The sequence below is a fragment of the Aquila chrysaetos genome, chromosome 17 (assembly GCF_900496995.4).
Source record: "Aquila chrysaetos chrysaetos chromosome 17, bAquChr1.4, whole genome shotgun sequence".
Taxonomy (NCBI): Eukaryota; Metazoa; Chordata; class Aves; order Accipitriformes; family Accipitridae; genus Aquila; species Aquila chrysaetos.
This window is the reverse complement of record NC_044020.1, coordinates 1,103,308-1,126,200: the sequence shown is the minus strand read 5'-3', so window position 1 is coordinate 1,126,200 and position 22,893 is coordinate 1,103,308. Positions and strand designations below refer to the sequence as shown.

Sequence of the window (22,893 nt, the reverse complement as noted above, 5' to 3'; positions counted from 1 at the left end):
GGATCCCATCTGAAGTTGGGGGAAAACAGGGGTAACGTTGTGTTTGCAGTAGCTTTTTGCCCTTGAAGGCCCTGGGCCATGTGAGAAGAGAACATTGGCAAAACAGTTGAGAAGAAAGCAGTTCCTCATTGTGTACACAGCTGGGCAGCTGTAGCCCTCCTGGTGCTGCGCTCTCTTCAACCAGTGTTTTCCACTCCCTGTTTTTCAGATCATTTCCCAGAAGGATGAGCACTGTTGGGTTGGAGAGCTGAATGGACTGAGAGGTGAGAGCAGGATGGGTTGCACTGGGGAGAGTGGGGCCGGGTGCGGAGCATCTGTTCATCCACATTCTGCCACATTTGCAGCAAAGGCTCTGCCGGTTACCCACAGCATCTGCCAGGGAAATGTTAAAGCAGGGTATGAGAGCAGTGATGCGGCTACCTGGTTACTTCTTGCAAACAGCAAGTTCAGGCTCCATCCTCCTGGCACAGGGTGGTTGGGTGCATGTCATCTCTGCTGCTTGTGGGCAGTGTCCTGTAATTGGCTTCCTCTTGCAGTTGCCCTAATTCTTGTGATTGTGAGGCTGCTCACTTCCTTCTTTGGGGCTGGACCCTATGAACGCTGATTTATTCTCAGCTTCCACTGGGCTCGGGTCTTGTCTGTGTTGTTTCTCAGTGCCTACATCAGGCTCACCTCTTTGTCCACTCTTTGTAGGTTGGTTTCCTGCAAAATTTGTGGAGATCTTGGATGAGCGGAGTAAAGAGGTAATTAAAAAAACCCACAACAACAACAACAAAAAACAAGATAAAAAGAAAGAGTCGTGTCATAACTGAAAAAACATAGTTGAAGAGAGCCATGTATTTCCCCCCGCCCCTTGAGTGAGTCTGCTCTCTCTGGCTATTGAGCACTTAGTGATGTGATCAGGCAGCTTATCTTCCTAAGCCTGTTTGCTCTGCTTCCTCATGCTGACCAAGTGGAGAATGAGGGTCCCAGAGGGCTGCAGGGGGTAGCTGAGTGTGATGCCTGGGCTCACAAGGACCCTAGAGATGAACCTTGGGAAAGCTGAGAAAGCAGCAGGCAGGTACACGGCAGGATCCTGTGGGCAGTGTTTCTGCCGGCTCCCTGCCCTGCTCTTCCTCCTTTGAGGCTGTGCCTGTGGATCCCGCTCATGCTTTGCGGTCACCGCAGTGGATTCTCCCCGAGCAGCTGTGCCCGAGGGAGCACTCTGTCTCAGTTCCTCTCGCAACCGGCAGTGGCGAGATGCCATCTATCTCGAGCAGATACCTCGATATGGCCCCAAGGCTGGGGTAGCGGGTAGGAGACAAACAGCAGCAGCTGTTGGCCTAGGCAGTTTGCAGAGGAAGTGGAGAAGGCCCTGTTTTCTCTCTCCACCTCAGCATTTGGAGCATAAGGAAGGGCTCAAAGGCTGATCTGAGACCCCCCAAGAGAAGCCCCTAGAGGGATGTCACTATTGACATCTCACTTGCTTCCTCACCCTCTTCTCAGGGCTGGTGCCTTAGACGCAGATCACCTCTCTTGAGTGTAAACGCACCCTGTACTGCTGAGCAGTTCTCCTCCCAACTGTGGGAGTAGAGAGGATCCCACTCATCCTAATTTTGGAACATCCTTCATGCTAACAGTGTGTCAGGATGATACCTTGAAGTGGTGTACCAGCTGACCTGGGAATTCCTATCTGTCCCCCTTTGTTTTGACTTTTAGCAGCTTACAGAGTCCCAGAGACCCTCAGTGCAAGTCCCTCTCCTTACCTTAGCTCAGTCAGCATCACACCAAACTGCAGCTTTTCCTACATGCCGAGCTCAGCCAGGATGGTGCTGGGGTCACCGATGTGGTCTCCTGGGCACCAACCACCTAGGCACAAAGGTCCTGGTGTCCCACCAGATCCCTGGAGAGCAGCACTGAACATGGTGCCTTATGCAAGAGCCGGCAAGAGCGTAAGGGGTTTAGGGAGGGGGGACTGGTGGGCACCTGGGAGTAGAAGAGGTCTGTGCAGAGAAGCTGTAGGTGAGTGGAACACCTCCATGCTCTGCCCCCTCGGCAGTATGCTGAGAGCTGGCTCTTCATGTTCCTCAGTACTCTATTGCTGGAGATGACTCAGTCACAGAAGGGGTGACGGACTTGGTGCGAGGGACACTCTGTCCAGCCTTGAAGTCCATATTTGAACACGGACTGAAGAAGCCATCTCTGCTGGGGGGCCCCTGCCATCCCTGGCTGTTCATTGAAGAGGTGAGATGTCTCGGTTCCCTTTGTGGGGCAGCGTTACCGGAGGGCTGGGGTGAGGGGGCTGTAGGGCAGAGTATGCTGACTGTCCCTCTGCCCTACTAGGCTGCAAGCCGGGAAGTGGAACGGGACTTTGACTCTGTGTATTCTCGCCTTGTGCTCTGCAAGACTTACAGGTAAGGCCGCTTTAGTCACACCAAGTGGCTGGGTCTGTGCCCTGCTCCTGCGTGCTCATCAAACTGCTGCTGCTGCTGCTCTCCACCTGGGGAGGGGTCATGGTCCGCCCCATCCTCCTGTGGCTGTGGTGTCAGCATGCCGCTGTGTCTGTGCTGACTTGGGGCTGGCAGTGGCTCTTGTCCCCTTCCCCAGGCTCCCGTGTTTGCTTCTGGGTCTGTGTCTTCCTCTCTCATGGCTGCAGGATCACCTGTGGGCTCAGCAGTAGCAAGAGAGCTGTTGGGGTATGGAGGGGGAGAGGCCTGCATGTGCCCGGGGTGGCCTCAGAGCTAGCTATGTCTCTGCTGTGATCTTTGCAGGCTTGATGAAGACGGCAAAGTCCTCACTCCGGAGGAGCTGCTTTACCGGGTGAGTGCTGCCCCCAGCCCAGCCAGAGCCCAGCTCCTAATGTGGGGAAGTTTCCCATGGAGGCTGCTGGAGCGTGAGGCTCATCTCTAGCGAGATGCTGGAGAGTCTCCCAGACCTTCCCTGATGGGAAGGAGCACAGACACCAGGTGCCTGGGGAAAGGCAGAAAGGGAAGCCATCAGGAAGGCTTGGCCCCTCTGAGCCTAGCAGGTGGCACTGGGTGAGGGTGGGGAGCTCCGCGCTGGGGAGGGCAGCGTTTGGCTGTGTTGCCGAAACGGCTGCCCAGCCGTGCCTAAGGCTAAGCTGAGAAGGCGGTAACGCCATCTTCCCTCCCTGCAGGCGGTTCAGGCTGTGAACATGACACACAACGCTGCACATGCGCAGATGGACGTGAAGCTTCGTTCCCTCATCTGCGTTGGACTCAAGTGAGTCATCTGGTCCTGATACCCCTGGCATTGCGGGTGCGAGGAGCTTGGGAGGGAGCAGAGCAGGCTCAAGGGCAGCAGTTGTTTCAGTCTGCCTTAGGCCACAGGGTCTTTTTGCCCTCCCACTGCAGCCACTGAGTGGGACCTGCTCCTTTATTTTTCATCGCACTGGCCTGGCTCCCAGCTGGAAGAAGTAGCTCATATTGCACGGAGTGGGTCACACAAGTTTACTGAGTTATCCTCTTCCTACGGGGGACAGGACTGGGGTTTGGGGTCAAGGCTTGGGCTGAAAATAGACTATCCCAAAGGGACGGGGCTTCTTTCCCTGGCTTCAGCCAAATAACATGCCTCTACCCCATCGCTGCAGTGAGCAGGTGCTGCATTTGTGGCTGGAGGTGCTGTGCTCAAGCCTGCAGACCGTGGAGAAGTGGTTCCACCCCTGGTCGTTCCTGCGCAGTCCCGGCTGGGTACAGATCAAATGTGAGCTGAGGTGAGTGTCCCCGTGGGCCTCGCAAGGGTCTGGAATGGATTTCCTCCTCCTCTGCAGGAGGTGGCCCTCCCTATGGCTGGCCTTGGGCCTTCTCCAGTGAGGAGCAGTGTGGGCTGCCCAGACATCCCCACTAGAGAGACTTCTGTGTGCTGAGGCAGCAGCAACTGTCTAGACTGCTTAATGTGATGCACTGCGCCTGCCTGATCCAAGAGCAGAGCTTGGCTCCTGGGGAGCTGTCGTGACAAGCAGGCAGCCTCTGCCTGCCAGCAACGTCCTGCTGTGCCCTGCACCTACTCTGATGGAGAGACTGCCTTTTCCACCCCCATGTTCTCCAGGTCCTCTGCCAGCCACCATGAGGCCAAGCAGGGAACAGGGAATGTGCTAGAGAGACAGTCTGACTGTCACTGGCTGGGAAGGAGTTGGTCGCTGGCTGACTCCTGGTTAAGTGAGGGAGCGATGTCAGAGGCTGAACGCAGCTTTAGTGCCTGAGCTCGCACAAAGCACATCGCTTGGAGCCCAGGGCGCACATCCACGCTGCGTGCTCCTGGCCCTCCTGCACTTGGCAAAGCCACATCCAGTCCCAGGGAGCTGTAGAGCAAACCCCCCGCCAGCCCTGTTGCTGCGGCTGTTCTGCGGGAACTGGTTTTTCTCCATGCTACCCGGTTGCCTCTGGCCCCAGTGGGAGCATCCGTAGCCAGGAGCAGGCCTGTGTGTACACACCTCGGGGTGCCCTGTTCTCCCTGTGCTGCTGCGGAATGGGAGGAAGGGAGTCCCCTCCACCTCTCTGCTGCCGTGTCCTGTGGGGCAGCGCTAGTTCAGCACAGCTGAAGGACCAAGCAGGACTGGTTCGTGGCTGGGGCCAGGTTGATGTGGAGCAGGAGCGGAGGCTTATGCCGTATTTCTCCTAGCCAGCTTCCTGTGGAGGGCCTCAGCTCCCTCACTGCAGCAGGAGTTGGAGGAGATACCCACACAGGAGTTTCCCCTGAGCCTGAAAGACGGACGAGCTTGTTGCTAGGAGGTCTGAGCTGTGTGTCTGTGTCCTAGGGACAGGGTTGAGGCTGTGCCTGCAGCCCCTGCTTAGAGCCGGGTCTGATGAGGGAGCTCCAAGTGCCATCCCCATGTGGCACTTTCCAGGGGAGTCAGGACACTTCTCTTACTCCAGGGAGAGAGAGAGGGGAGTGCAGAAACTCTGAGGTGCTACTGGCAGGGGTCTGCTTTCTGGAGAGGAACTTGCAACTCCCCCAATTGCAGCTGCTTGCAGTCCTCAGCCATGTGTGTCTGCCGTCTGCCCGTGCCTCCCTGCGCTGCTGCGACAGGCTCTGTAGGGGTTGCACTTGAGTCGCATCTTCAGGCTTCTCTTTCCAGCCTGAGCCTGGCAGGGTGTGAAGCCCAAAGAGGAGGGGGAAACAGGGGATGAGTGGCTGGTGCTGCCCTTTCCACACCAACAAACAAGGAATTTCATCCTTGTAAGCTTTGTGGCATGCCGGGGCAAGCTGAGGAGCCAGTGCAGTTGTGTGCCTGGGGGGCAGCAGTTGTGGGCACAGGCTGGGAGTTGTGACCTGGGGGGGTGTGCTATCATCGCTCTCTTCCATTGCAGAGTCCTCTGCAAATTTGCCTTCAGCCTCTCTCAGGACTGGGAGCTGCCAATAAAGAGGGAGGTGAGTAGGTGGCATCTCTCATTCTCTCCCTCAGCCGGGGGCTTCCCTCTCGCAGCTTTGTGCTCCAGCCCATCCTCTGCCTCCTCTTGAGCCGGCACTGGAGGCTGTGGATGGGGCTGCTTTCCCTGCCAGGGCAGGCCGTGCCCGGGAGCTGCGTGCCAGTGCTGGCAGGGGCTGCTGCCTGCCCCTGCCTGGCTGGGGCAGAGGGAAATGGCGGGCCCGTCCCTTCCCCGGTGCTCTCCAAACCGCAGGGCCTCTCCCTGTTTCAGCTGCGCGGAGGTGGGAAGCGCAGAGGGCTGCTCTGTCTGGGCGCCGGAGACCTCGGTGCGCTTCGGGGCTCTGCCCGCAGACGCGACCTCCCCTTTTCTGGGTGCGGTGCCCTGACCCGGCGCTCTGTGTCGTCCTGCAGGAGAAGGAGAAGAAGCCGCTGAAGGAAGGGGTGCAGGACATGCTGGTGAAGCACCATCTCTTCAGCTGGGACATAGATGGGTGACCCCCACCCCGCCCCATCCTCGGGGAACCTTCTCAGTGGCGCACACTCCTCTCCCCCACCCCTGTCATGTCTCACCCCCTGCCCTCCCCCACCCCACCCACTCATATCTGTGACAAAATCCCCCTCGGGGGGGGCTGCCAGGCCACCCGGGACAGATGGCGGCAGCGCCGAGAGGCCGAGCTGCAGACCTGCGAGGGAGGTGATGGTGGAGGGTGATGCTGCAAAAGGGACAAGCGTGTTCTGGCCACAAAAACAAGTGGCCCCTCCCAGCCTTCCCCAGCTCTGCCGCCCCCATCTCCTGCCTGCCTCTACCCTGTCTCCCCCCTTCCCGGGCCTGGGGGAGCTGCCTGGCCCTCAGCCCCTCGCGCGCAGCCCCACGGGCCAGCGGATGCGTGGGTGCGTGAGCGTGTCTGCTGCCGTCGCTGTGGGGAAGAGGCAGCCCGTGCGGGGTGGCTTTGATCCGCGAAAGCTGGTGCTGTTGGCAGGTGGCACCGCAGGTGCAAGCGGAATCGGGCTGGTGAGAGGCTTGTAGGGATAGCACATCTCCCCCCCCGGGCCAGTCAAGGGCTCACCTCTGCCTGGGAGAGGGATGGCAAAACCTGAAGCACTTGGGCAAGTTCCTCCGACCTGGAGCGGGGGCTGAGAAGAGGGAACTGGCATCGGCCTCATCCCACCTCCCTGGCACTGGTGGGTGGGGTGTTGACAAGAGGTGGCCGACCGCACCGGCTGTAATGGCCCTAGGGGATGGGCCTTGTCTCCTCTGGGAGCAGACAAAAACCCCTTCTCCCCTAAATAAGAGTGTTTCATGCTGTCATTTTAGTCTCTAGATGATTTTTACTGTTAACCAAAAAGCTGTAAATTAACTCCAGGAACGTGTATATTTTGGCACTGTTGTAGCTCAGGACGGGGTTCAGGTTGGAGCTGGCTCAGGGAGACTAACTCGTCCTCCTCACCCTGCGGTGGCGGCAGGGACGCAGGTCAGGAGTGGAGAATTGCTGCTTTGTGGTGGTGGCTCTGGATATGGAGTCTGTGACTTTCTACTGAAAGCGCTTGTCTGTGAGCACAAACTACTCATGAAATGACACTAGATTCTTACTTTCCTTTATTTGGTGGGTTTGTAAATAAACTGGATCTTGGGAGAGTGCCGGGCTTTGGCTTTGTTTTTTTGACAGGGCCAGGACTAGATTTAATTTCTGCCGGTTGATAATTACAACCCCGTTTCTCCACTGGCATCAAGCTGAGGTCTCCCCCGGTCAACCTGCGCTGGCACCGTGGGGCTCCTCGCCGGCCTCGCACCGGGGCAGGAGCAGTTGTGCCGCCAGCGCTGGCAGCCCTGCCGTGCCTCTCTGCCACCAGCCCTCCCCCAAGTGCAGCTCCGCAGCAGAGCGCCAGAAAAGCAAGAAATACTCAAAAACGAGGGGGTGTGGGGACACTGCAGGAGGAGGGCCCTTAGCAAAGGGAGCGGGGCTGGCAGAAAGCAGGGCTGGGCGGTGGCAGATGGCGGTGTTGTCCGTACAACACGCAGCTTTTCTAGAAAAAAGCAGGTGGTCTCAGCTGCAAAGCGGGACAGGAACAGGGCACAGGCCTGGGGAGAACCCTGTTCAGAAGCCCAAGGTCATGGGAGGGTGGGAGTTGCCGCGTATTTACTGATGTGAAAAATGAGTGTTTTCAGTCAAAGTAATTCCAGTTTGGCATCTGGCTGGGGAAGGCTGTGGTTCAGACCAGCCTGCAGGGCTGGGGAAGGCTGTGGTTCAGACCAGCCTGCAGGGCTGGGGAAGGCTGTGGTTCAGACCAGCCTGCAGGGCTGGGGGAGGCAAAAGCTGCCCGTGCTTCTCCCACCGTAAGACCTACTTCTGGTTGCAGGGTAGGTAATTTCCATACACAGAGGGAATCTCCCTGCAGCCGAGAAGAGATGAGGCACCACCACTCAAGCTTCTTTTTTTTTTCTGGTTTGAGAAAGACCCAGAGGGATCACCCAGCCTTAGCTGGAAAAGGCAGAGTGGCCCCAAGCCCTCCCACCAGCATAGCAGAGAAGTTTTTGAGCACGTGGCTGTTTGTTTGGAATTTTTTTAATAAAATGGATTTTTTTTTTTCAAATATTTGTAACTGAAAAAATAATTCAATTTAAAGATCCATTCTCTCCCCCGTTAACTTGTCACTTTTATCCTTTTCCAGTTGAATACTCGCTCTGGATCCGATGCCCCAACACCATCTGTCTCCGATGGTGTTGATCACCCCTCACTGTTTGCTGCATAGTGGAAGGGAGAGTGCGTACTAGTCAAATACACATTACAAACAAGTAGTGGTTACAGCAGAAAGATTCAGGATTACATTCAAGGTAGAGGCAGAACATCAGACTTCGTTTTTCCCAGTGGGTGCAAAAATGTACGTCCAGGGGAATACCTCTTCCGACAGAACTATTGAACTATTGTTCAAACAAATAATAGTAAGAAAGCAGAGAACTGGGCTAGCCTGCTCTGGGCACTGCTTGGGGAAAAGACTTCCTACTATTTCCTGGGATGAGGCACCATCTTCCCCCCTGCCCACGGGCACCGGGTTATCGCTCGCTCTCCTGGCAGAGGGGCTCTGGCAGGTTAGCTGCTTTCCTCAGGAGGTGAGGCTCATGGTTCTGTATCGTCTGGACTCCTTGAGGGCTCTTGAGCCCATCAACCAATTTCAAGTATGTTGTTGGGCAAATTTAAGGTACTTAAATTAATTCCTACAAAGTTTCACAAATGAAGGTGGGTGGATAAAGGTGAAAGGGAGCAGCTGTGAGCTCAGCCTTTCACCCTCAACCCTGGGGAAGGGCTATATTGGTAATGGGCACTGGCAGCTCTCTGCCAGCAAAGACGGGGTTGCCTGGCCCAGCGTGAGGAACCGTGGCTGGGTCAGGCCGGGAGTGCTCCCACCTTCCTCGAGGAGCTCATTGCACTTCGGTAATTTCATTCTTTATTTACTGTTTGCAGCTTTGTAATTATTTGTATAAAAGATATCACACAGCTGGTTTTCGTGGGGGCTACTGCTCACTGTGGGCTAAAAGCAGCTGATTTTGCTTCAGTTTGACAAATAGGTACCCTCACTTTTTCCCCTTAGCAGTTGAAAGATCCTCCCCTTGCCCCCCACCCTTTCCTCCTAAGAAAGCACTTGCCTCCTGTGCCCACCTGGTCCCATGGCTGGGCAGCTGCCCCAGCGGAGCTCTGTAAGGCAATTACTAATGCACTCTCTGCTCCCAGTGAGCACCAGGGCTGCACCAGGAGAGAACTGGGGAGGGATGGGGGGGGTCAAAGAGGGTGTCCAGCAGTCCCAGTTATTCTGATTTTTAGGACATGACACTGTAGTTTGGGCAACAGAAAGTGGGTGCCGGGGGGGGAAGGGGATACCCTCTCCAACCCAGACACTGAAGGAAGCAGATAAGAGGCTCTGACTTGCTTACAACTGGGGGGGGGAAGAAGGGGGCAGAAAGGAAGGAAGCTGCCAGCAGGCTTCACCTCCAAATGATTAAGAAAGTGGCTCCCCATGCAGTTAACAAGCAAATAGGGCTCAGGAAAGCAGGATTTTCGCCCAGCTGCAAAACAGGCATGACCCCCACCTGGCTGCCAGTTCAGTGGCTGACGGAGAGCACAGCGTGCAGGGCTGGCAGTCACCTGCCCCGGAGCAGGGGTACCTGCCCCCCCTGCGGTAAGGCCCCCCCAGGAAGAGTGCTGGGTACCAAAGGGGAAGGGGAGCAGTGTGTGCCCCTCCCCAGCAGGCAGCACTGCAGCCCAGCATGGGGCAAAGGTGAGGACAGCATCCTCAAGGAGATACTAAAAAGGATGGCAGTTTTTTCCTTCCATTGCCTGAGCAGGGTCAGCACCTCAGTCCGTACAATTTCAAAAGCCGCTGCCTCCAGCCCTGCCCTTGGGAATGCCGCCCCGCAGCCCGGACCCAGCTCGAGGCCAAAGCAGGGAAAGCTGTGCGGCCAGGCGGCTGCGTGGAGCACAGCGAGGCTACGGCTCACCAGGTAAATAATATGGCGGTGAGTTACACAGGAATTTAAAAGTGACGGTGGTAACAGCGCAGGAGAGAGCCACAGGCCTGGGTTTCCAACGCAAAACCCTGCACAAGGAATAGCATCGTCATGGCTGGGGGGGGCGTGGGGTACTCATCCGCCCGCTCGTCAGTCAGCAGCCCCAGGCCCTACGTGGCCACAGCTGGCTGGACACCGGGCGGCAGCTCCCAGGAAGCAGCCATTTGCTTTTGCCTTTTACCCCGTGGGCCTGGAGGGAAGGAAGAGCGGAGGTCAGCTGCCCATTACTTGCTTTCAGGCTCCCACTCCTCCCAGAAAGCGGCCCTCACAGTCGCACTCCTGAGCTGGGACCTGGGTTGAGCCTCACGACACCCTTTTTGCAGTGCCGCTTCCCCTTCCTTGCCTGTTGGGCTGCTGCTTTCCACTGGGGCACCTGCTACAGGGAGGCAACAGCACAGCTGAAGGCAAGAGACAGATTGCACATGGCCCCTAATGATATGTTGCTCATCGCTAGCTGTGCCCCTCACGCGCTCCCCAGGACACACGGATGATTTCTTGTCCCTAACCCCCACCACAGACTACAGACTGACTGCCCTGCTCACCTGGGGATGGCACCAGCGCTGTGGAAGCTGGGGGGGACGGGGGTGTGCCTGAAGGCTAGCTTCCAGGCACAGCCAGAGGTCTGGGGCAGCGAAGGACAGATTTTAACATATAAGGACCTGGATTTTAGCACCTTAAAAATCTGTTTTGCAGCCCAAAGTGAGTGAAGCAAGCAGGCAGGCCTCTGCCAAGCTCAGCAATATTTGGGAAACCAGCTGAGACATTACCAGGTTGGGGTGGGGGGAACCCTGGTTCCCTTTGGCTACGTTTGGAAAAGGTGCCCGTTCTGCCCAGCTCCTCGCAGCGCTGCGGCAGAACAGGCCCTCCCCTGACAGACGGGAGGGGGTGCAGAGGGCAGCCGTGCCCCCAGCCAGCACTCCCGCCTTCTGTGTCCTGCTCCAGAGGTAGAATCCCCTTCTGCAACCGTTAAACCTCCTCGATTTGCCAATCCCAGCAAGGCGCGGGGTGCTGCTTCTGGAAACGGCTCAGGCCCAGTCGCGCTGTGCCCCTCTGCGAGGCGTGAGGGAACTCGTGCCTGCCTCCCATGCGCTGCCATCGCTGTTCCCGCCTGGAGGAAGAGGGGCATCCGGCCCCACTCGCACCCGAGCTGGGTCAGGCTGCACTGAGGGGGCAGGAGACCATCAGCCCCGGAGCTCCTGCAGCCGCTTCTTCCCCCAGCAGCCATTCTCCCTGCCCTGGCCCGGCCCAGGCAGCAGCGACTCGAGCTGCGGGTCTGCCTTTGCTACCACTGCCGGCTTCGTGCAGGAAGGACACTGTTGGGGGAGGAGTACAAATACTAGGAGCTCATCTCTTTTTTTTTTTTTTTTTTTCCTTTTTTTTTTTTTTTTTTTTTTGGTTGACTGGCCTCTCCCCCCCCTGCATGCCTGTGCCCTCCCGCTCCCATTCCCTTCAGTCTCTGCTCACAGAGTTACAAGCAAGAATCCCAGTGCAGCTGCAGATCATGTCCATCAAGGAAGTCTGTGGAAAAGAGGCTGGGAGCCGCGGTGCTCAGGGGAGCCAGGCTCATGACGGGCCCCCCCGGCAGCTCCAGCCAGTCCATGCTGTCCAAGTTAGCCTCAGCCAAATCCAGGGCTATGCCCCCGGATGGCTCATGAGCAAAGTGCAATTCCGAGGTGTCCATAGGTGAAGGCGGGTGGTCCAGGATGGCCGAGCTGCTCAGCATCTCACTGTGGAGGTCATCAATCAGGGACAGGGGCTCCGGCCCGTCGTGGCCTGCCGTCAGCAGCGGGAGGCCGGTGCTGCTCTCCAGGAAGTCCTCCAGCCGGCCCACGGGCACCGGCTGCCCCAAGGACACCGGCACCGCCAGCTCTGAGGAATGGTGGCTGCTGGGCGGTGGGGAGCAGGCTGGGGCCACAGGCGGTTCTTTCCCAGCTGGGGACGACTGATCCTTGAAGTCAGCAGAAATCTCTGTACAGGGAACAAACAGGCAGGCCAGGGTGAGGAAAAGCTTGGCCGAACACCAGAAGGATCCACCGCTGACCAGCCAAACCGAGCCATCACCGACCACCAACTGGGATAAGGAAACTCATCCGCTGCCCGCACTTGGCTTGCTATGGGGAGTTTTCAGCCCACCTCCGGGGAATTCCAGCTCTGTCCAGTATCACAGAAGAGATATGCCCAGGTCTGATGCAGCAGAGCCACCGAGAAGCTTTCTGTCATACTAATGCCTGACTGACATCTCCCTCGGTGCCTTAATGACTCCTGCCAATGCTAAAGGCACTGGCAGGGCCGCAAGAGCAAAGACCTGAGCCATGACAGACTCTCCTCTCAGTGCCCTATAAATCCCCAGGCTCAAACCCAAAGAATGGGAAATGCTTTGTCTCCTTACCTCCACTTTCGATGAGAATGTCAAACAGGTCGTCCATCTGCTGGCTGGAACAGCCGTTCTCCTGGGGAGAGCGAGCACAGGATTAGCTTCCTATTTACCAGGGGAGCTTCCACCTCCAGCAACACCCTTGGCTGCTGGCTCTCCTCCCTCGCCCCAGGGATGGGGCTGTAATCTAAGCAAGAATGAGCACATGGAGGCATGGCACCAGAATCCTCTGTAACCCTCGGCTGTTACTGGAGGAGAAGGTATAGTCAGCAACTGCTGTACCAACAGTCACCAGGCAGCGAGTGGCTTGGGATCTCTACCTGTGGTTTGGGGTCTGCCCCAAACCCCCCAGAAGGAATTCAGCTAGGAAGGCACAGTTGTGTCTCCATTCTCTATTAGTGGCCCAGATCAGGAATCTAAGCAGATTTACAATGGCAACATTTCACCTGCTCTCCAAGGAAACCAGGGAGAAGAACTGCTCTCACCTGGGCCTTTGGCTGTTGCTTCATGGCCTCTTCATAGCCTGGTGGCTCTTTCATTGGGACCGAGGGAACAGGGAGAGGAGGTGGAGGAGTTCCAAAAAGCGACGTGTGCTGTTGCTGCTCCAGGTCCATCTGGGATGGGGAAGGGGCAGCAGGAGAGCCGGGCTGCGATGAGGGCTGTTTAGAATGAAGGCAGAAGGGGTGACTGGGGAAAGTGTAAAAGGAACGAGGCTTTAAGCCTCGTTGTTTTGAGACTGTTTGCCTTATTGTTTTAAGACTATTCATATTAGACATATAATTAATGATTAGATATTGGTTTAGATATGATTAATAGAATGCAGGTGCATATAAACAATATCTAGGAGCTGCAGAATTGTTCAAATTCTTTAACAGAAAGTCCGCATCAACTCTTGTCTGACAACTGCTTTGAGAGACCGTCACCCCCTCCCTTGGTGAGCGCTGCACAGAGGTCTGCACTGCTCTGCTCCCAGCAGCCTGGCTTCTTCCGTGTACTCTGTGCACTATGCCCTGGCTGCAGGGGAGGAAGACAGATTTCCCCTCCAACTCACAGCTGGAAATCTTTTGCTGATTTTTCTAACACTAAAGCAACCATGCCACAAACCGCCACCGGGCTGCTCGTGGATGGGGAGAGCCTCATCTGTCCAAGTGGGGGATTCCTCTAGCACTTTGGAGAGAGAGGGCACTTCCCTTGTTGCATTCAGCCTACTCTGCGCAATACATCCAGGACCTCTCTTTTACCCACCTCCCTCTGCAGTGCCTGCTCTGGGGACACAATCAAGCTTCACTAGCAGCAAGTTTCACAGCCTGATGGTGGGCGGAGAGCACCAGAGCACTCAGCAGCACCAGAGACTTCCAAAGGAAACCCCAAGTGTTGCAGGAAGTAGTGCTCGTGACTCAGCTTTACCAGATGAATCAGCACTGAAACTGCCCATAAGAAAAGCTAAAACATGGATCAGGTCTTCGCCTCTACAGCAGTTACGTGTGATCCACACTGAAGCTTGCTCCCCTGGAGCAGTGATCCCCGGGAAGTAGCTGAATACCAGTTCCAGCACTTGTACGTGTTGATGCTCTTCCCCATCCTGTTTTCCCTGGAAAGCTGTTCGTCTGTTCTGTGACCTGCAGGTAGAGGAGCGACCCCAGGCCCCAGCCAGCAGAGCCGCTCTGGGGTCCACTCTCTTCCTGAGAGGGGCTGGAAACTGGCGTTGTGGCACAGGCCACTGGGATGTGCTGGGAGGGTACCTTTTTTGACAAACTGGGTGAGCCAACTTTGCCAGGAGCACCAATATTCAGGGACCTGTTGTGGAAACCGTTGGGGAAGAAGGGCTGCAGGTTTGGAGGTGCTGAGAAAGACAATATGGTGTGGGGCAGCTGCCCCGTGACCACCTGCAGACCTGGCTTCTGACCCTACAGGGAGGCAAAAGGATTAGGAGAGTCACTACAGATGCCTCCACAGCACATGAGCTAAGGGAGTCTGAGGGAAAATGTGCCTTCGTTTAACTTCTGCATTTCCTCAAAGGTCTCCAAGCAAACTAAAGCACTGACCCTTTGCAAAGTGGATATCCCACTCTGACTACACTAGAAATGGACTCCTGTCTTCATATCCTTTCCAGGATCTGACTCGGAAGTGATCCTCCAAGCTCTAAAAACTCTTCATAATCTTTCTGTATCTTAATTACATGTTAGAGAGAGAGCTAAGTGGGCTAGAAAGGGAGGAGATGCACAGCAGAGCCTCTTTACAGCCATCACCTGGAGAAGGGGTAAAGCCAGAGGTGCTCTCTTTTCTGAACAGGCATTGCACTTCACAAAGAGATGATTAATGGGTATGCTCAAAGGCACGGGAATGGCAATCACAGCATGTTCATCAGTACCAGAGAGTAAAAGGTCACATCCTTTTGCCCCTCTCAGAGCTTATATGCCACCTTCAGTAGCAGACATACTGCCTACACCACCCTCTCTCCATGCAGTAGCCACCTTTTCAGTTCAGCAGCACTCCTTCAAGAATCAGGGACACCACTGTGAACCAAGGCTGCCCACTCTGGCCTCTCATCTTTTTTAACTGATAGACAATGCTTTTTTAAAACACCAGCTGGTATTCTGCCCAGAAGCTAGTAGGCAGAAGGGCAGACAAAGCAGAAGGGCAGAAGCTAGCAAATTATCAGGGTTTAGCCCCGAGCTCTTTGCTGTAAAGCCTCCACATCACTTCCAAGCGTGCCCATAGGGGAAGACCTCATGGACACTTAGCGCTCCTGAAACCTCATGCCTGATGGGCTCCCCATCACAGCTAGTTCAGCAGGAGGCAGGGGAATGGAGAGGCTATGCCAGGCACCCCTTCTGCTGCCACATTCAAGCTGAAAACCAAACACTCCGTGCAGCTGCAAGCTGTGGCAGAAGCTGCTGTGAGATCTCACTTGCTGCGATGATGGTCCCTGACCAGGATTGCGCATGTGTGTCCCCTTCCCACCGCTGCTACAAACCCCGGCAGCAGGCAAAGAAAAACAAGGAAGAAAAGCGAGCAGGCAGTAAGCTACCTTTCTGACAGATTGGTTTAGTCCTCTGGGCTGCTGCTGCTGCAGGGGCTGCTGCTGCTGCTTCTGCGTGGGCTGCTGCTTCTGCTGTTGCGTGGGCTGCTGAGGGGTGCTTGCAGGTAGCTGACACGGTGGTTGGCTGGAAGTTTTAGCGGGCGATGATTGTACTCTCTGGAAAGAAAAGGCTATCCATGAGAAGTTATTCCCCAGACACAACATGGAGAAAGGCTTGTGTTTCTTAAAGGATTTATGAAGTTTGTTCTTCCCCACTCTTTATTCTTTAGGAAATTGAGTCAATCATTCTGTTTCACCAAGCAGAGAAACCAGACTGGGGTGGGACTCAGAGTCCTAAAAGAGGAGGTAGTACCAGTCTAAATCCCTGGGCTACCCATGACATCCCTTGAGGGCTGGCAGACCTGACACAGGATTTGTCCCCTTCTGGAGCAGCGGCTGGAGCTCAGGTAAGGTACCCTGCAGTATCAAGGGTGACACTGGATGCTGATACTTAGACAGCTGCCTAGCATCTCACCTGCTACACAGCAAATGCAGCCTGCTCCTCAGTGCCTGTCCCTGATGGTAGGCACTGCCACTTGCTCTGCAGAAGGTGCAAGAAATGTAGCAGCAGAGAATGAAAATCTTCTCTGATGCCATGGAAGATGCTGGGGTTTGACTTATGCTATAAAACCTGGGCATTATTTATCCCTTCCTGGAAGAAACACTCAGAACACTTCGGTTAAGTGCTGAGCTCATGCCAACAGGGGAATAGTAGATCATCTCCGATGAAAGACTCTGTTAACACTGAAATAGTGACATGCATTAAAACAAAGAGCAGTCAAAAAGCAAAAAGCCTGCTCCCAGAGTCTGATTTCAGCTCTTGGTAGATAAGGTGACCTATCTATCACTGTGACTATGCTCTCTCCAGTAAAGTACAAGAGGTGAAATACACTCTGCTTTTTTACTACCACAGGCATAGTTGTTCTTTCAAAAACTAGTGAAATGTGGCAGCAAACCCTCGTCCTCCAAGCCCGAGATCCTGCCTGACAAAAGGCAGAACCATGGGTTTGGAAGAATGCTGAACAGCCTGTGATGCACACAGTCAATCATGCATTGCTGTACACAGTTCATCATTGTCAAATTCCAGTCTTTTTGCTGAAGATCTGCTTACACTGCTCTGTTTTACAAAGCCATGATCTACCAGCCATCGTAGCAAGCAACTCAGCCATTTTAGTATTTACTGCGTTGAATTTCCACCGTGTTAAGTCATCCTACGGTAACCTGAACCACAGGAGCGGGAAGAGGGAGAGAGGAACCCAACTGCCTGCAGCAGGGGTGTGATCTAACCCTTGCCTACCTGCAAGGCCGGGCAGCTACTCCCTGCCTTCCCGTGGGGCGAGAGGCCCTGCCTCTCGGCGCTCTGCTTGGTCACGGTGAGGACGATGTGGGTCCCTGTGGAGTCGGTGATGAGGGTGGGGGGAGGGCTGCCCTTGATGAGGTCGCTCAGGGCGCTCCCTTGCTGGCCAAGGAAAAGCCGCGGGCTGTGGGACTGGCACGGTGGCTCTGCTTCCGCGGCTGGCACCTCCTGCTTCACTGTCACGGCTTTCTTTGGCACTGGGCTTGGATTCGAAGTGTCCATTTGGCTAGCGGTTGGTGCAGGGCTGAATTGGTCTGTTTGGCCACTGGATTGCTTTGCAGACTGGCAGCTCAGGAAACCGTTTTCACTCTTGACCTGAGTGCCAAATGCTACTGGGTTAGAGGCAAGGACTGTTCCTTCTCCTGCAGCCGCTGGGGCCGGTAGTGACTGCTGAGAGCGCTTCTCCTGCTCTAGCTGTAGCCTAAGCATCTCAACCAGCTGCTGCTTCTGCTTCAGCATGCGGGTGAGTTCCTCGATCTGCTTGTCCTTCTCCTGCAGCATCTGGTCTTTGTCCCTAACTTCTGCATCTCTGCTGTTACCAGTGCTACACCGCTCTGACCTGGGTGCTGCATTTACGCTGCAGGAGGCAGACTTGGAGTTTTCTTCCTTCACCAGGAACTGCACTGGAGACGCCTGCAAGGTGAGCTGGGTCAGGGGTGAAGTCACCATCTCTCCAAAGGTGTCTCCGGTGGCCGAGTTCTCGTCCCCTGTGCTCATTTGTGAGCGCTCAGAAGGAGTTGGAGAAACAGGAGGAGTCGAGCCTGTGCTGCCGAACTTCATCACGCCGCCACCGGTGACTGTGGCCACAACTACTTCTGCTGGTGCAATGCCAGTGGTGACCAGGGCTGGCCCTGTGCTCAGCCTGGCAGCTGGGAAGGCTACCACCACTTCGGCAGCTTTTGGGAGGATGGCTGCTGTGCTGGGCTTGGGAGCGGGGGTTGTTTGGCCAGCTGCACCGTTCTGCTCTTGGTAAACTCGGAGACGCTCAATCAGGTCCGTCTTTGTGCCCGAGACAGGCAAGGCCCTCAACTTCAGCTCTTGCTTCAGCTCTGCTACCTGGAATGTGGAAAAACAGAGGGCAGCATTAAGAGAACATACACTCTAACCACAACAACTATTAACAGCTACCAGAGCCATGGGGCAAAGGACTAAACTGACCCTCCTGCAGGCCAACAAACCTGCACCTCAGGTACGGACTGCAGGGTAGCAATACCAGCTGCTATCACTAACTCCTGTCAGTCCACCTCAGCCCCGCTCTGGGGCAGCAACATCGTTCAGTAGCACCCTCTGAGAATGGCAAAAAAGGGGCTGTGCAGCTTCACAGGACATTTACCTTCATCTCATCTAGGTTGGCAGGGAGAGGGCCAGGCTTGCCCACTGCAGCATTACTGTTTTGTCGCATCAGCCCACTGGAACCAGAGGATACTGAAGATGTGCTGCTGACTGTGGCAGAGAGATTGCGTACAGCAGGGGCACTGGCACCACTCTGCTGCTCTCCTGGAGGCCTGCAAGGAACAAAAAAACACAGGCATCAAAACCAAGGTGGAAAGGCACCGGAGGCCCTCAGTGTCAACAATCATATACGTTCAGAAACGTCTGGGTCACTAGCGTCACCGTAGACATTGAAGCACACCAATGCCTTTGACTATATCCATGCCCCTTACTCTGCCAACCAACTCACTTCAGCTGCTTTTGTCTGATCCATCTGACACCGGCCCTTTTTGAGGCCCGCTGTAATCTAACAAGATTGAGTGCGTTACACCCAATCACCACACCTCACACCCAGAACACAATGTCTCTGATAACAGTAGTGGGGAAGCGAAGCAAGTGCTTCCTAAAAGAGAGCTGCCATTTAGGACCCATACTTTGGTGGGGCTGGCAGGATGGTCTGATAGTTGTAGTGCTGCTGCTGCTGGTTGAGGATCTGAAGCTGGAGAAAGAGCTGCTGCTGCTGCAGTATTTTGGCATAGGATGAATCCATGGGAGGAGCTCCCTTGTCCTGCTTTTGGTCCGGGGGAATATACTGATGATATTTAAGCTTCTTGACTTTCGGCTTCAACTCCTTGGCTTTTTTACTGCGTTGAGACTTCTCACTAGCAGACTTGGGCTGGCTTTGCTATTTAGAAGAAAAGGAGGAAGCAAGTGAGAATGGAAACACTGAAATAACGTAACACCTCATGTAAACCAGAACACACACTGGGATTTTCATTTCAAAATTCTCCAGATTTGACCTCAGGGTCTTTCCATGCTTCTCTAACTCAGGCAACAGTATAGTCACAGCACCCACAGCAGCTTACACTGCACCATAATGCAGGTCACCTTTCCCAGCACACCAGATCACTTGCTCATCCAGTGCAGACTCACTGAGTCTAATTATGGATAACGCTGATTGTTTCAAAACATTTTGCATTCAGGATCCATTTTACAGAAGATGAATACATCATGGAACAGAAAAATGTATTAAATATGTTACAACTAGTGTCAGAGGAAGACACTAGTGAGAAATAAGCTTTCCTTCCTTTGCATCTGTTAACACAATACTTCCAACTCCAAACCTTCTTCAGGGTAACCATCTTATCTTCCTTCAGACTACAACGACAAAGACATCACCCAAAATAGTACCTTAATGAGTGTTGGTGGGGGCTTGGCAGCAGTAAGAGCTGCTCCATTGGTAAGACTAGGGGGCAGAAGAGGAGGAGGTGGCAGAGGCGGGGGTGGCTGTTCAGGTAGGAAAAGTGTTTCACTGGAGTCTGCACTAATCTGCAGTTGGGATGTACCCTGCAGGGACAGAAAAAGGCATAATGAATACACATACGAGGAGGGGAACAGTTTAACAGAGTGCAGGAAGTGTCCACTTACAGGGAAGCAGCACAGGTTTCAAGTCATTAATTAGACTCCTTTAACCCACTACTTCAGTTGTCCCTAAGAAGCAGCACTTCTCAGGGCAGAAGAGGAATCAAAATCCCACACCTGTATCACCCAGCTTTGCCTGCCAGAATCAGTCACACACAGGCTGTATCACCAAGTAATGACTGCCCCCCTTCCCCACATGGCACCACTATGGGGGCTTCTGAATAACCAGAGGACTTCACCAACACCACACAGAGCTAAGACCCCTTGTGAAATCTCACAGACTATACCTTTTAAGGATCCCTCGGTCTCACTTTTTAGGATCCTCTGCCACAAATCAGCAGTAGCTGTGAAGCTCCAAGGCACTGCAGGAGGCCACCACATTCTCACCTGAGCTAGTGATGTGCCAGTGGCGCTAGGGAGAGGCTCACAAATCCGGGAGTCCATCGGCGATGGGACAGACCCCTGGGACTCATGGCTGGCTGGCTGTTCAGGGGAGAGGGCATCACTGCTGTCCTCATCAAAGGAGGAATTGTCTGCAACCTTTGGGTAGTTCACCTGTCCAACTGAAAACACAAAACATCAACTGTGGTCTTTAAAGTGGAATAAGAAATTATTTCACTTGACACTAGATGTTTCACAAAGATAGTGAAGGCATGGAGATAGTTGTGTCTGAGTTCTGCTTAAAACACCAACTAAAAATGAGAGAACAGAGCCCAAACTGGATCATTTTTAAGTGTTTACATTCATCTCTGCTGTCAGTAGAATAAAATGATGCAGACTGGGGTAAGCCGTTTCCCTTGCTTCTTAGCCAGACAGGATTAGGAAGTATAACAATTGCTACTTAACTCTCCCCAAACCCAGATCTGTGGCATGGCTTATTTGATTATCATCTGGCACCAAGGAAGAAGGTGGTTAGACAGTGTAAGGTTGAGTCATGGTTCCTTTGGTGTTCATCCTGTGTGGTGGAAGGTAGATCCCTCTTCAAGACAGAATCCCAGATTGTCCTCTGGTCTTACAAGCAACGAGGGCTATGGATTAAGTGGTGGTCCTGACTGCTATTAGCATTTCTGTCTATCTACATGTCCAGTAGATAAATTCACGTGAGTGTATATTTGTAATGTACTAATGTTTTTTAGATTACATTATCTCAAATTAATCCTGGTAAGCAGGAAAATACTATCATTTGCACCTAACATAAAAGCCACAGAAATCCAGAGAGATGTACTTCACTCAGTCAGAAGGCAGCCACATCTCTAATGCTCCAGTTCACAAGTTCACTCTTTCTCTTCCTCAACCACTTCTTGTGCAATAGTGAAGCCAGGCTCTCCCACAACACTGTCCTTTTCCTTTTTCTTGAAAGTATTCTGTCTTACTCACAGTTGTGTCCCATTTGTCTTTAAAGTAGCTGTGCGTGTTTCAGGGGATGAATAACCACAGACGCACACAGACAGCTCAGTCTGGGGAGACGGGAAAAGAGCACTGCTGAGGCAGTGGGAAGGCTATTCCTCAGCATTCCTTTCAGCCCTTGGAATGGCACTGGCATGATTTACATCTGTTCTGGTTTATTTTTAAAGGGGTTGAATCCTCTGAAGTTTTTAAGTTCACAGACAGCTTTTGTTTCATCACACCTGTTTATATTCTGTCTCCTCTCCCTGATCTGAGTAAGTCAGTGGGTTCTCCCTGACCAAGGTTGCTGACATGTTATACCGAGAGAGGGATTTTTAAGGAGAGAATCTAGGGAATGCAATCTTCAACAGTCTTTCAAGTCTTCAGGGTATGCAATTGCTTTCACGTTGTTCTGTGATGTCCATACTCCCTAGAATTTAATGTCTCCGTAGCACTATCTGGGCCAGAGGGAGTTCTGCTTTTGAGAATCCTTGGGGCTGAAAGCTTGTGATTCTGAGACAGGAAAACAAGACCAACCAGGGGATTGCTCTCTCTTAGACAGGCAGGTGAATTGATATGAAATCACAGCCACCTGTGGGAAATGCCCTCAACATTAGATCCTCCTCTGGCCTTACCAATAATGGCTTCCTTCAGGCTCGATTCCACAGGCAAGATGTTCTTCTCCACCAGCTCCATGGGACCTGGCCTCTGCGCTATCTTCTCATTGAGGTCATCTGCCAGTCTGGCTCTCTTTAGCTTCAGCTGCTTAGCCTGCAAGGAGGGTTCAGCTGAGGTCTCTGTTTGGGGGGAAGTAAATAATATGGCATCAGTCCAGCAGTGGTCAACCTATGCACTTCAGCAGTATTTCACTTCTATTCAGAAAGGTAACTGTAGATAACAGTAGGTAACTGTACAGAAAAATAGTTGCAGATAACAATAGGTAACTATGCACTATAAAGATATTATTTATATTGAAGTTATAAAGATAACTACAGTAGCCCTTGTGACTCTAGAATAAGACAAATTCACTGTTCTCAAACTGATGTCACCCAATTCTCCTTCATCTTTTCCCTTTCAGTTGTGTCCAAAGATGCGGTGCTCAGCAGCAGCGCAGTACTCCCTCTCTGAAACTGAGGTGCTTACTAATTAGACCAAATCTGTCTCACTCCCTCCTGGATATTTTACAGTGTCTTCCCTTAGAAGAAGAGCAATCCATGGTCACCCTGTTTCATTGTTGCTCAGCTACACAAAACTGCACAATTTGAGTTCACATAACAGATTCTTCTGAGAATCTCCATGCATGCAGTTGAATCCCTCCCACGAAATCATGCAACAGGCATGATCTTCTGCCCACTCCAACTGAAAGAAAGACTTAGGGTTCAGAGGCAAAACAGAAAGCTGTTAAGTAAGTAATTACGATAAAGTTTATTGTTGAAGTTTTCCTGTTTAGCATGTGCCATACCTTCCAGAATGTGCATCCTAACCAGCTCTGATCTCTCTGGCCGGGACCGGATTTTCCGTTTCAGATAGTCCTCTGTCTGCAGCAAAAACAGACAAGCAAGAACCAATTTCAGTTGATCAGACACAGGAGCAAGGTAATCTTGGACAGCACAAACAAGAGAAACAACCATCTTTGGTTGTTACTGAGATCTAAATAAACACAGAGCAGAGAATGGGCATATCTTCTGTCCCAGAGCACCCAGAGAATGAGCTTATGCTAAAGATGACCTTCTACTGTAATCGCCTCAGTCTAACTGTGCACTGCTGCCCCACAGAACAGAAACTGGAAAGGACTTCCTCAAGAGCTGAAGCCCTCTCTTCCCCTTTTATGCAACACCACTAACTTGTGTCATGGTGAAATTCAAGACATTTCTTTTTACATTGAAGATAAATGCTGGTTCCATTGTTCACA

General features: G+C 53.4%; 2 protein-coding genes across 5 annotated transcripts in view; one reads left to right on the top strand and one right to left on the bottom strand.

The window, feature by feature from the left end:
- The window catches only part of SGSM3 (small G protein signaling modulator 3), a 31,314-nt gene extending 24,310 nt beyond the window's left edge, over positions 1-7,004 (top strand). For all 3 annotated transcript variants that reach the window (XM_030040467.2, XM_030040468.2, XM_030040470.2), the window contains 9 exons: positions 209-263; positions 694-743; positions 2,071-2,223; positions 2,323-2,393; positions 2,751-2,799; positions 3,137-3,222; positions 3,590-3,712; positions 5,310-5,370; positions 5,780-7,004. In XM_030040467.2, the coding sequence (XP_029896327.1) occupies positions 209-263; positions 694-743; positions 2,071-2,223; positions 2,323-2,393; positions 2,751-2,799; positions 3,137-3,222; positions 3,590-3,712; positions 5,310-5,370; positions 5,780-5,863 (732 nt within the window). In that variant the 3' untranslated portion in view covers positions 5,864-7,004. The remainder of the gene's footprint in view (positions 1-208; positions 264-693; positions 744-2,070; positions 2,224-2,322; positions 2,394-2,750; positions 2,800-3,136; positions 3,223-3,589; positions 3,713-5,309; positions 5,371-5,779) is intronic.
- A 912-nt stretch (positions 7,005-7,916) lies between these two features.
- Positions 7,917-22,893, bottom strand: part of MRTFA (myocardin related transcription factor A) — a 50,468-nt gene continuing 35,491 nt past the window's right edge. Inside the window, exons 4-15 of one of the 2 annotated variants that reach the window (XM_041129450.1) lie at positions 22,444-22,519; positions 21,617-21,778; positions 19,983-20,158; positions 19,365-19,520; positions 18,608-18,858; positions 18,076-18,247; positions 16,683-17,798; positions 15,335-15,502; positions 14,046-14,210; positions 12,789-12,962; positions 12,319-12,379; positions 7,917-11,897 (exon numbers count right to left, since the gene is read on the bottom strand). In XM_041129450.1, the coding sequence (XP_040985384.1) occupies positions 11,398-11,897; positions 12,319-12,379; positions 12,789-12,962; positions 14,046-14,210; positions 15,335-15,502; positions 16,683-17,798; positions 18,076-18,247; positions 18,608-18,858; positions 19,365-19,520; positions 19,983-20,158; positions 21,617-21,778; positions 22,444-22,519 (3,177 nt within the window). In that variant the 3' untranslated portion in view covers positions 7,917-11,397. The remainder of the gene's footprint in view (positions 11,898-12,318; positions 12,380-12,788; positions 12,963-14,045; positions 14,211-15,334; positions 15,503-16,682; positions 17,799-18,075; positions 18,248-18,607; positions 18,859-19,364; positions 19,521-19,982; positions 20,159-21,616; positions 21,779-22,443; positions 22,520-22,893) is intronic. The other variant, XM_030040466.2, reaches the window with a different exon arrangement.